We start from the raw sequence: 12,902 nt of genomic DNA on the forward strand, positions 1-12,902 counted from the left end.
TCGAAGGATGTTGATCGTTAAAAATCTGGTTGACGTCGGACAATAACATATTGCGGTTCGAGAAGGGTTTCTGATTTGTCATGTGAATGGTTGGCGACGTTGTCATGTGTGTGGGAGATTTCGGGGAATTCCGGAATATATGGAATTCGCGAATGTTTTCTCTGATTTTTTGGAACGCGAAAATTTTGAGGAAAATTCGATAATATGTCTTTTCTGCGTTTGAATGAAGTTGGAATGGTACTGGAAAAAAACATTTCTCTAATTCTGTGGCACGTACTTTCATTCTGCCATACTTTGTAAAACAAATCACACTGGTTTCATGGTTATATTTCATTATTATATGTTGGCACTCGCAACTTCCCTGTCACGGATTTTTATCTGTCAAATTTGTGATACAAAAAACAGTTCTGCCAACCATAGAGTAATAAACATAGATAGAGGGAGTATAAGCAATTTTTATATGTCCCCAACATGTTTAGATTACGTTGTCGGATTGTGATATATTTTTCAAATCCACAATTTTACTATATCGTTATGAATGTATAATATATTGAATGAAATATATTTATTTGAGTGATTTCCGATTAAATATGCAAATTTGAATATTTGGAATCCCATATTTTTCCTAATTGTCGAATTTATAATAAACAGAATATTAATTATTTTCTGTATATACCTGCTGAAAAGCAGTCAACATTTGCTCTCCTAGTGTCATCGGTTGTTTCACGTCGTTTCGCGCTTGAAGTTTGTTTTCAGAATTTCTGATATATTTAGGTATTTATTTCAATATATTTTGAGTTGATATGAAACGTTAATTCACTAGGGGTCATAAAAAGTGCGTTCTTTGAGGAGAAACTCGCAAACTGAGTGAAATATCGTATCACTGATATGTTCACATTTTCGCACGCTTCATGTCAAATTTGATAGTTCATTTTGGGGACTAAATGTGCTTACTGCAAATCACATATGCTCCCTCTATCTATGTTTATTACTCTTAGCTGCCAATCGACATTTTTAATTTTCTATGGTTTTGTGACAGTAGCTATCAGGATAGGTGATTTTTGAAAGGTTATGATTCTTTGAAAATCGATTTCACGATGCTGAAAATAACGAGCGTTCATTTAAATTCGTGGTCAAGAGTGCTATGGAGAAATTAGAATTGATTTTCTGTGATTACAAGTAGCGCTTAGCTTGTACCATATGTAGTTCCAGATTCGAAGTATGTGAACAAATGTTAGTGATATGGTACTAGCTAAGCGCTACTTGTAACCAGTGAAAATCAATTCTAATTTCTCCATATTACTCTTGATCACTGATTTTAGTGAACGCTCCTTAGATCATAGAACAAGGTGAGATTAAAATCGGTGCAGAAAGGTTGTTCTGCAATTAAAAGAAGCCAACAATTATACAATTTCGATTTGAAATTCTAGGATTCCGAAATTCGAAAGTAACATACGTCAGAATATAAGAATATTTCAACTGAAAATGAACATTATGCAAATTCGCCCAAAAATGCAAATGTGATCATATATTATATTATACTACAAGCACTTCATATTTTCGAAATTAATTATCCCACATTAACGAAAGTTGAATTTCTAGTAAGACAACGTCAACATTGAAAATATTACCTGAAAAGTATGATTTGCACAATTCCCTTCCCTCGAAATGAAAACCAGAGTTTGCACCACATTTTACATCCATTGTCGTGAAGTTAATATCCGAGTTAAACAGATGTATATTTTTAGATTACCCAAGAGAACCTTACCTCGATCACCTACCTATAACAGCTGTTTAATTATCATTATTACACCTAAGTGATCTTGCGTAAAACGATAATTAACATTTTAAAGCTTATGCAGTCGATTCTGATTTTTCCTATGTTCTAACCTTTATGAATAACCAAACTTCACGGTAGGTGAAGCTTGGCGCGTAGCATCTCAAAACATTACATTTTCCACGTTTCAATAGAAATTGTTGCAGCAGTTGATGATAAAGACGTTGAAACCGTGATTAGTTTTAATGCTTATTGAGAAATGAACTGGTCGATTGATTTCGATTTATTGGGAAAAAACGGTGTTACTGGATGAGTATACTTTCTAAATGATATGCACTAGATGACACAGCTTTCTAGAAATTCGGACGATATTGGTTTAACCCAGCTTGAGTTCTTGTGTTAACTGAATTTTGAAAGCTTTAAGATCTAAGTCAGAAAAAAATCAAAAGGCTATCTAAAAACCTACACCAAACATTTCAGAGCTTCTAGGATCTTTCGCTATAGAGAGTTATCGTGTTTACGGATGAATAAAATTGAATTTCAGGCTCATAATTCGAAAAATTAAAACACTATGAGCTCTGTTCACAAAACGAGCACTCAAAAATCATGTTTTGAAAATAAAACGTAAAATCTTCGAATAAGGAATATCTAATGAAATAATTATCTATGATCCACCGTAAAATTTTACTAAGTTATGACATTTCGAAAAAGAGATTCAACACAACTAAGATGTCTAAAATAATGGTGTGTTCATTGATTAGATTTTGTTCAAGATAATTCTAGCGACTCGGCTCACCATGGGTCTCTTTTCCTTTTTCTTCCTTAAGGTGGCGCTATACAAAGAATTAACCAATCAACGGCATCATTTCAAAATTTTCATTTGTTCCGTCAAAAGTAGTTTACTGTCGATTTAACCTCAAAATGATATTGACAGAAAGACGACGTGAGCGCCACCATAAGAAACGATGCGGAAATCAAGTGAAAAGGGACCATAGAGTAATAAACATAGATAGAGGGAGTATACGAAATTTTTACATATCCCCAACATGGTTAGATTACGTTGTCGGATTGTGATATATTTTCAAATCCACAATTTTACTATATCATTATGAATGTATATTATATTGAATGAAATATATTTATTTGAGTGATTCCCGATTAAATATGCAAATTTGAATATTTGGAATCCGATATTTTTCCAAATTGTCGATTAAAATAAGCAGAATATTTATTATTTTCTGTATCTACATGCTGAAATCCAAGGTTTGGCAACTTTTGCTCTCCTAGTGTCATCGGTTGTTTCACGTCGTTTGGCGCGCTTGAAGTTTGTTTTCTGAATTTCTGATATATTTAGGTATTTATTTCAATATATTTTGATTTAATATGAAACGTTTATTCACTATGAGACATCAGAAGTGCGTTTTTCGTGGAGAAACTCGCGAATTGAGTGAAAGATCGTATCACTGATATGTTTTCATTTCCGCGCGCTTCATGTCAAATTTGAGAGTTTATATTGGGGACAAAATTTGCTTACTGAATATGACATATGCTTCCTCTATCTATAGGTATTTATTACTCTGAGAAAGGGACCAATACCAATAAAATCCAAGAAGCTTGGTTTCTTCCAAAGTAGCCACTTCAATCTTAAGGTTTTTCAAGAATAAGTGAGCACACCGTGTTTTAGAATTCCAAACACAACTATCGATGTTAAATAATGCAAATTTGTACGTAAAATTTCCAATAGAGTACCGAACTGACCACAGATAATCGAAATGTCACCCATATCGCGTCTGTGACCTTACCTTTTCCGTGGCATCCCACAGAGTTTCACTTTCCACAGATATAACTCGAACAATCAATTACACTCGACTTGGAGACTGCACGTTTACATCCATTCTATGCGGTGAATAGTGTGTCTCTGTGCTACGAGCACAGATTAAACATAACCATGGGATTTAATGGTCGCGGTTGTCGGGTTCAAGGTGTGAGATGTATGTTTGAACATGTTGATGGTCCAGGGCAGCCAACCGATAATTTATAGAAATTCGAGGAATCTTCGAACGTGATCGCTGGATGGTAAACAAGAGGGTCGATAGATTAATTTTTGGGTGATTTCATTGTGGCTTGGGTTTTTTTTTTTTGAGCGATCGGATCTTCAGAATGATAATTCTATTATTTCGTCGCAATGACTGCAATTTTCAAATTGTGGGTCATGATTGGTCTTAAACTATTTTGTCTGTCCGTCTATACATGATTACTTTCGAACAGAAGGACCTATTGGTGTACAACTTTGCTTTCGTCGTTTTGCAATAGATGGCTGTAGCGGTAAGTGGAAGTCGAAATAAATAGATCGAAGATGTCATACAATAAGCATAGGTATTTGTAAACATAACGCCATTGAAATATTAGTCGATTTGTGTCTGCATCATAAAGTTATTCTCGATTAAACATGTCAGCTTACGAGCCAAATTCTCGTCATTTGCGTGAGGTTTTAATTTTCTGTTTTGAAATGAAGAAATCTGTGGAGAAGGCTCATCGAATGCTCTCAAATACCTATGGTGAGGACGCTATTAGTGAAAGAACGTGCCGTGAGTGGTTTCAACGCTTCATGAACGGTGATTTTGACGTCAAAGACCAGCAGGCGGTGGAAGAGAGAAGGTTTTCGAAGAAGCAGAATTGAAGGCATTACTTGATCAAGACTCTTGTCCAACGCAATAAGAATTGGCAGGATCATTGGGAGTGACGCAACAAGCCATTTCAAAACGCCGAAAAGTCATGGGAATGATTCAGAAACTAGGAAATTGTGTGCCGTACGAGTTGAAGCCAAGAGATGTTGAACGGCGTTTGTTTGCTTGTGAACAGCTGCTTGCAAGGTGAAGACGGAAAGGATTTCTGCATCGTATTGAGACTGGAAACGAAAAATGGGTTCATTACGATAATCCCAAGCGCAGAAAATCATGGGTATATCCCGGTCATGCTTCCACGTCGACGGCCAAACCGAATATTCACGGTTCCAAGGTCATGCTCAGTATTTGGTGGGACTAGCTCGGCGTAGTGTATTATGATTTGTTGAAACCAAATGAAGCAATCACAGGCTATCGTTATCGGACGCAATTAATGCGTTTGAGCCGAGCATTAAAAGGCAAACGGCCGCAATAGAACGAGAGACATGATAAAGTGATTTTACAGCATGACAATGCTCGACCTCATGTTGCGAAAGTGGTCAAGATATACTTGGAAACGTTGAAATGGGAAGTCCTACCCCTCCTGCCGTATTCTCCACACGTTGCTCCCTCGGACTATCACTTGTTTCGATCAATGGCACACGGCCTGGCTGACCAGCACTTCCGGTCTTATGAAGAAGTAAAAAATTGGATCGATTCGTGGATCGCTTCAAAAGATGACCAGTTTTTTCAACGCGGTATTCGTACGCTGCTCGAAAGATGGGAGAAAGTAGTGGCCAGCGATGGACAATATTTTGAATCATAAATGTATAAACAGTTTTTTTACAATAAAGCCTCGAATTTCGGAAAAAAACGTCGGAAGCAAAGTTGTACGCCTATGTAGAAAATTGAAATTAGCTGGGTAGGTTTGGATCTTCAATGTCATGGTTGTATTTGTTGAAGGGAAAAATCCGCTAAGACACAATAGCCGAAATAAAAAAATTCTAGTGGACATTGAAACTGTTTATTTTTATCAAATTGATATGAATTGATTACACTTTAAGAAGATAATTTGCGACGAGTACTAATTGAAATGCTTTCAATAAATGTTTTTGTTGAATTTATATTATATCGAGAGGGAACTAATGTAAAGGCAATACAATATATCTTAATGAATTTATTCTGTTTTTGAATTACTTCCTAGTAGTCTTTTTCGAAGGATTTTGATGAACTTGTCATTAGATAACCAGAATCGCTAGTATAACAATTCAGTGGATGTTTACAAATATTTGTTCACACGAAAATATTGAAACATTAAAAAATACCGGGTACTAATACAATCCAACAACAAATTCTAGTGTACAACCGGCCTAACATCGGACCGCTTCAAAAAACACAAAATCCCCCGAAAAATCACAAGAAGCGGCAACACCGCAAACCATAGAACATCGCTAAAACTCACCTGCAACCCTTCGAAGTCCCCGCCCTTGGCCTCCTCCAACCTCTTGTTGGTCCAGCGGCTGCTGCTCACGCTCTGAGACTTGATGACCTGCAGCTGCACCCCTGGCACGTGACTCTGAAAGACCTCGAGCTGTCTCCTAGCCTGCTGACGAAGGGCGCCGTCCAGGTCCGTCCTGGCCCGCGAGTCAACTACCTGCGGAGGAAGAGAGAGACGAGTGTGAGAAGTGAACGAGCCGTGAGTACCCGAGGAACTGACGGTGGTACCACTGGTACCGCCCGAGGATGGTGTGATGGGAACCGCAGGAAGAGGAAGTCGATCGGATAGAGAGCTACTGTTCATAGCCATCTTCGATCCGCTATCGTTCGATCGTTTCCGTCGATTTTGCTACCCTCGGTGCTTTCCGGTACCGAGTTCGGTGGTTCCGAAGTAGTAGGTACCCGTATGAAATATTGTTTCTCTAATTCTGTGGTTATTCCGATCATTCTTCCACATCTTGTAGAACAAAATCGTGCGAGAATATATCAGAAACGCACAGTTTTCATGGTTATATTTTATTATTCTATGTTGGTACTCCGAACTTTCCGCCACGGCTTTATCTGTCAATTCATCAATTTGCCTTAAAGAAATCAGTTCTGCCAACCAACATTTTTCAATGCGAAAATCACTAAAATATATTTATGGAAATATTTCATTAATTTCAATGAAAATGCAATGAATTAGAGAAAATAATGTATAATACTCGTACAGAAGGCTCATTCTACCACTCGTTCATTCCAAAACTCGCCACTTCGTGGCTCGTTTTTGAATTTTGAACTCGTGGAAGAATATCAATGCCTTCTGCACTTGTATTATAAATAACTATTTCGAGATTATTGGAAAAGTTGCGATCTGATCGGACTGAGATTTAGAAGTAGGTTGCAAAATAGTTGTATGGATGCCGAGGCAAAATTTGGTAAGGATCGTATCATTGGAAGATTCTTATTTTTTTTTTGTGAAGTACCAATATCTCAGAATATACACTGTGCCCGTAAAGTATGGAACAAATTCATTTTTAGCTAAACAAACCATTTTAAGAAATAATCCTGAAACACGTCCTTTTTTTATTTTAATTTACCGTATTTTAAAATAATAATCTAATATACAGGGTGAATTACTTTCGAGTAATGACGTCACCGTCATTTTTTTAAATGGAACACCCCCATTTCGTCTCAATTTTCCGATTACTCTAGCTGAGCTGATTCCAAAAATGTATCACATGTTGATTCCAATTGGTACAGGGTGGACAAAAATACAATAGTTTTGTGTGTGCTCATAAAGTAACGCATAATATTCTTTATTAGTTAAATTAACAATATTATCAAAAATACTTATTGTCTAGCGGCAATTGGTTTGAATGTAACACCCTGTAGTTTGTTACATTCATTACATGTTTTGAAATTGATAAAAAATAATTTCTTTCATATTCTGTTTGCTAGAACACAAGTACCAAACATGTTTGGAAGCAGCACATTTTTATTAATCTGAAAATGTAACAAACTACAGGGTGTTACATTCAAACCAATTGATGCTAGACAATAAGTATTGTTGATAATATTGTTAATTTAACTAATAAAGAATATTACGCGTTACTTTATGAGCACACACATTTATTGTATTTTTGTCCACCCTGTACCAATTGGAAGCAACATGTGATATATTTCTGGAATCATCTCAGCTAGAGTAATCAGGAAATTGAGACAAAATGGGGGTGTTCCACTTAAAAGAAATGACGGTGACGTCATTACTCAAAAGTAATTCACCCTGTATATTAGATTATTTTGAAATACGGTAAATTTAAATGAAAAATCGACGTGTTTCAGGATTATTCCTTAAAATGGTCTGTTTAGCTAAAAATGAATTTGTTCCATACTTTACGGGCACAGTGTATAAGGTGTAGTAAAAAAAAACAATATTTTTGCATGAAAATCAAGGCTTTAGCCACCATAGAATGATCATATTCAGGTCAAATATGCGCTGTTTTGTTCTATATATATATGCCTCTTTCACAGCCTGGCGTTGTGCAGATGGAACACAATTCTTCTCTTATTAGCCTAAGCTGGCCGCTTCTGGCCGATTGTTTCCTTCAGACGGTCCAATTGTTGACAGTACAGTTTCGAGTTAACAGTTGTGCCGTAGGGGAGCAGCTCATAGTGGATAATTCCCTGCCAATTCCACCAAACACACAGCAAAACCTTCCTGGTTTTCAATCCTAGCTTGGCCAGTGTTTTCGGCGGCTCATTGCGTTTCGACTACGACGGTTTTCGCTTGACGTTGTCGTAAGTATCCACTTTTCATCACCAGTCACCAACCGCTTCATGTGGTACTCATACTTCGAGTTTTTTCTTAAGAATAGCCTTTTGCTAATCGTTCCAAACAGTTTTTTGTTCATTCTTCATCTCTTGGGCAATCGAAGCAGTGCTTACATGACGGTCGGACTCAACAATGCCCATAATTTTATCTGCTAAATTTTGTGAGGATAGCGTCTTTAAAACCATGAAAACCAAGCAGAATATCGATAAAAAACTTGAGAATTCAGTTGAGTTGAAATTTTACAAGCACGTAAAGACAACAATTCTAAGTGAACACTGATTTGCATAGAGCCATTAGACAATTCCTGAAGCGTGAATATTTGCATGATTATAACCTAAACTACTGATCTCACATTATATAAGAATTGTCAAAAACTAATAGGTACATAGTGTTGCCATTATAGATAACCATTTTGAATTGTATTAGTGATGTTGGAAAACCTTTAATTATAATTGTTAAGAACTAAATTTTGAGAGCACATATTTTGGAAACTAATGACAAATCAGGAAGTGAATGAGTAGAATCCATCGAATGATTACCTTGAACATTTAATTTTCTTGATATCTTACGTATTATAGGTCTAATCAAGCAAAAATCCACAATTTGATTGTGAAATGAAGGTTTGTGCAAAATTCTGCCAAAACAATGCAATTAATACTTGAAAAAAATGAGCAAAATCTCCCAATACTAGATACGTCAGAGCTTTACTCATTTTATTATTAAGCGATGACGCATCTTCTAATCGATAACATTAAGCTAAGTTTTTTCAGATGGTCGATGTGGTGTTGTACCATCAGTACTTCCGATGCAGAAACAGGAAGTCACATGATAGAGAACTATTTTTCAACCATCTTCAATCCGATCGTTCTATTGCATCCGCTCGATCGTTTTCGTCGATTGCTACCCTCAGTACTAAAAAGTGTCCTTTTTCGATATGAATCTCTACATGGTGGTTTTTATTATTACACGATGACATACTAATTGGCAACGTTATATCGAGTTTTTCAGGTGGTCAAAGTGATCAGGTACTATCGGTACCACCTACTTTTAACATGTCTCAAATGATATTACTGCAATTACCACACGACAAGTTGTAATCAGTACCATCATCATCTTCGTGAATTGCTACTCTTAGGTACGTTTCCTGGATTGTTTCTTCCGACAGATTGAGCATGAGGGTACTAAACTTTTATAGCAATAACTCTTTGGTTTCTTCTTGTTGAATGGGATAGTCTCAAGCGGCATTTAATTTTGAGATTCTACTTAGTAGATTTGATTAAGTGGGTACTATCATTCTAATCAGGAAAAATGTCTAAAATCCTACAAAATAAAATAAGTACTATTTACAAATAATACTATCGGTACGTTTTTGGATTTTTTTTCTATCGTTCCATAAGTGATCTTTACGCAAAAATTCTCTGTAGAATCAGTTCTTTTTGGTATATGATGAATGATCTATTGGCAACATCATTATGCAGTTTATAGTGATCGATACCATTGGTACTACCTACTTTATCATGATTTCATCGTAATTTTTACATGACAAAACATATTATTCGTGAATTGATATAATGATTTAGAGTTCTCTAGTGTGTTTAATATATTCCATCCTGTACGTACTATACTATTGCAATTCATGCATATCAGTACTACCACCACTATTCTTTATTAGTACCTTTGTTTTGTTTTCTGAATTGGTTATTCTTGAACCTTGAATCAGGTTCTATGTAATTTTTCAAGCCACTTCAGATCATGACAGATCATTTGAGAACATAATTTTGCATTTTAAAGTCGTACCACACGATAAGAGACAATTAGTACTTCTTCAAAGCATCTAAAGGGTGTTTTTTTCGAGGTATATAACTTTAAGTTGGCATTACTGTTCAAGATGGGGACCGATTAAACAGCTATCGAGTGATTTATTCTCAGTTTGGTTTGGCAATTCATCATGAATAGACTCATGCCAGAACAACGCTTGCAAATAGTGCAATTTTATTTCGAAAATAATGGTTCTGTGCGGAATACGTATCGCGCACTACGTCCATTAGCGATGAAGCGCACTTCTGGTTGAATCACAATCGATTTATTGAAATACACATTTGGTGACCGCCTAATTTCAAGTTTTGGACCTGTGAATTGGCCTCCAAGATCTTGTGATTTAACACCGCTAGACTACTTTCTGTGGGGCTATGTAAAGTCATTGGTCTATGCGGATAAGCCACAAACCCTTGACCATTTGGAAGACGACATACGGCCACAAATGTTGGAAAAAGTCATCGAAAATTGGACGTCCAGATTGGACTACATCCGAGCCAGCCGTGGCGGTCATATGCCAAAAATCATATTTAAGATGTAATGCCACAAGATTATCTCGCGGATAAATAAAATTCATGTCAATCGAATAATCCATCGTTGTTTTATTGTACTTTAAAGTTCTATAGCTCCAAAAAAACACCCTTTAGTACTACTGGTACCAACATCTAAAACTTGAGGTTTCTCCGATTACGTTAATTCTTCGAAGATGGAAAAAATCGAAAACATAACCTATCGTAAATTTCACATTTCTCGAATAACCCAGCATGCAAGCCAAGCCTCCTTCTCTCGTGACATTCAAAGACAATAACATCGAAAAAAACTAGCGACTCCTGACGGGAAAATGCCGGAAACTAGCGTGATGGACGAGTTGCATAACGTATGAAAATATGGTACCCAAGTTAGTACCGTATTTAAACAAAAACGTAGGTGGACTCGCCTTCGTATACTTTCGTCAACGTTTGCTAACATATGGTATTAGACGAGTATATATTAAGATCTGGCATGCAAATCCGTTAGCTTATATCATCTGACATGTCTATTTAGCCGACAAATTATTATAATTCCTTGTACGAACGTCAACGAGGCTTGACATGGGGAATATTTCATGATTATGTTTTTATTCTCTACTTGGATAAGTGGGTAGATCGACCTCTCTCATCTCTTCGACTTCTTCTACATATATGTACGACGCGGTTTCAGATGTTTTATGTTGGATGTCCTAGTTTTAGACAATCGACATTGGAATTTTAAGTTTTTCGAGGCTGGAGAGGCTCCTAGATGCTCTCAAAAAAGAAAATCGATTTGGAGTTTACCGCTAAGTTGAACGTTTAAGTTTTCGAGGTTATTGTCTTGGCCCAACATTAAATATAAAATATCTACGTATTATATTCCTCTTAATAATATGCAAATGTAGTAAGTAATAAACATATTGTTCATATCTAATTACAGGAGTTTCAGCACACGAAATTTAATTTGCGATACAGAATAAAAATTCAGTAGGTATTGCTGATCGTTTGTTGGCTTATCAGTTATTGAAGTCTCTAGTTGACTAGTGTCTTGGTCTAACATTGAAGTCACTAGGAGAATTATGATAATCCTGCCTTTCATTCAATCAAAATGAAATGACAGCTGCAGGTATGATTCACTAGAGCAGAAGGTTCCATTATACTAAGAAAATGTGTTTAATAACCTAATTGTTGATCGTTCATCTCTTGATTGGCTGATGAATTTTTCAAAGTTAGTATCTTGGTTCAAAATTGAGCCGCCAGAGTTATTTTCTTAGTCCATCGTTGAAGTCTACACAGTTCCTGCTTGGTTCAACGTTGAAATCTCCAAATGTGCTTACTTCAGCTAACGTTGAAGTCGCCAAAGATCTTATCTTGATGACACAACAAAATCTTCATAGATACTGTCTTGATCTAACGTCGAAATCTTCAGAGTTCATGATCTTAATGCTACATTACCATCTTTATTCATAGTTGAATTATTTTCTTGATCCATGATTGAAATCTGTAGAGTTATAAGGTATTTTGTTCATCCTTGAAGTCTTCATAGTTCCTGTAATGATTGAACGTTAACATCGTCACAGATACTGTCTTGATCTAACGTGAAAGTCTACACAGTTCCTGCTTGGTCCAATGTTGATATTTCCAAATCTACTCTCTTGAGCTAACGTTGAAATTTTTAGAATATTGTCTTGATCCAACAACGAAATCCCAACAGATAATGTTTTGATCTAACCTTGAAGTCTCCAGAGTTCATGACCTTGATGCAAAGTTACCATCTTTATCCCTAGTCTTGAGTCTCTAGAATTATTCTCTTGATCCATCTTTGAATTTTGCAGAGTTATTAGGTATTTTATTCATACTTGAAGTCGTTATAGTTCCTGTAATGATTCAACGTTAACATCGTCACATATACTGTCTTGATCTGACGTGAAAATTTCCAGAGTTCATGATCTTGTCCCAAAGTTGAGTGCCTAGGACTATTTTCTTGATCTGAATTTATTTTTTGAGTTATTAGGTACCTAATGAACATGTTCATCTGCATTAGCTTCTTTGATTCAACGTTGAAATCGTCACAGATAGCTACTGTCTTAATCCAACGTCTTCAGAGCTCATGATCTTGATCCAAAGTTACTATCTTCATCTTAAGTTCAGTCACCAGAGTTATTTTCTTGATCCATCGTTGAAGTCTAAACAGTTCCTCTTAAAATCTTCAAATCTAGCCTCTTGAACTAACGTTGAAATCTCCAAAGATCTTGTCTTGATCCAAAAACGAAATCTTGATCTCGTTTTGACCTAACGTCGAAGTCTCCAGAGTTCATGATCTTGAT

At 36.1% G+C, this 12,902-nt stretch overlaps 1 protein-coding gene across 5 annotated transcripts in view; it reads right to left on the reverse strand.

Annotated features, from left to right (window-relative positions):
• The window catches only part of LOC123680368, a 130,050-nt gene that overhangs the window by 9,861 nt on the left and 107,287 nt on the right, over nucleotides 1–12,902 (reverse strand). For all 5 annotated transcript variants that reach the window (XM_045618235.1, XM_045618237.1, XM_045618236.1 and 2 more), the window contains exon 3: nucleotides 5,903–6,094. In XM_045618235.1, the coding sequence (XP_045474191.1) occupies nucleotides 5,903–6,094 (192 nt within the window). The remainder of the gene's footprint in view (nucleotides 1–5,902; nucleotides 6,095–12,902) is intronic.

Source organism: Harmonia axyridis, chromosome 5, assembly GCF_914767665.1.
Source record: "Harmonia axyridis chromosome 5, icHarAxyr1.1, whole genome shotgun sequence".
In the NCBI taxonomy this organism is placed as follows: domain Eukaryota; kingdom Metazoa; phylum Arthropoda; class Insecta; order Coleoptera; family Coccinellidae; genus Harmonia; species Harmonia axyridis.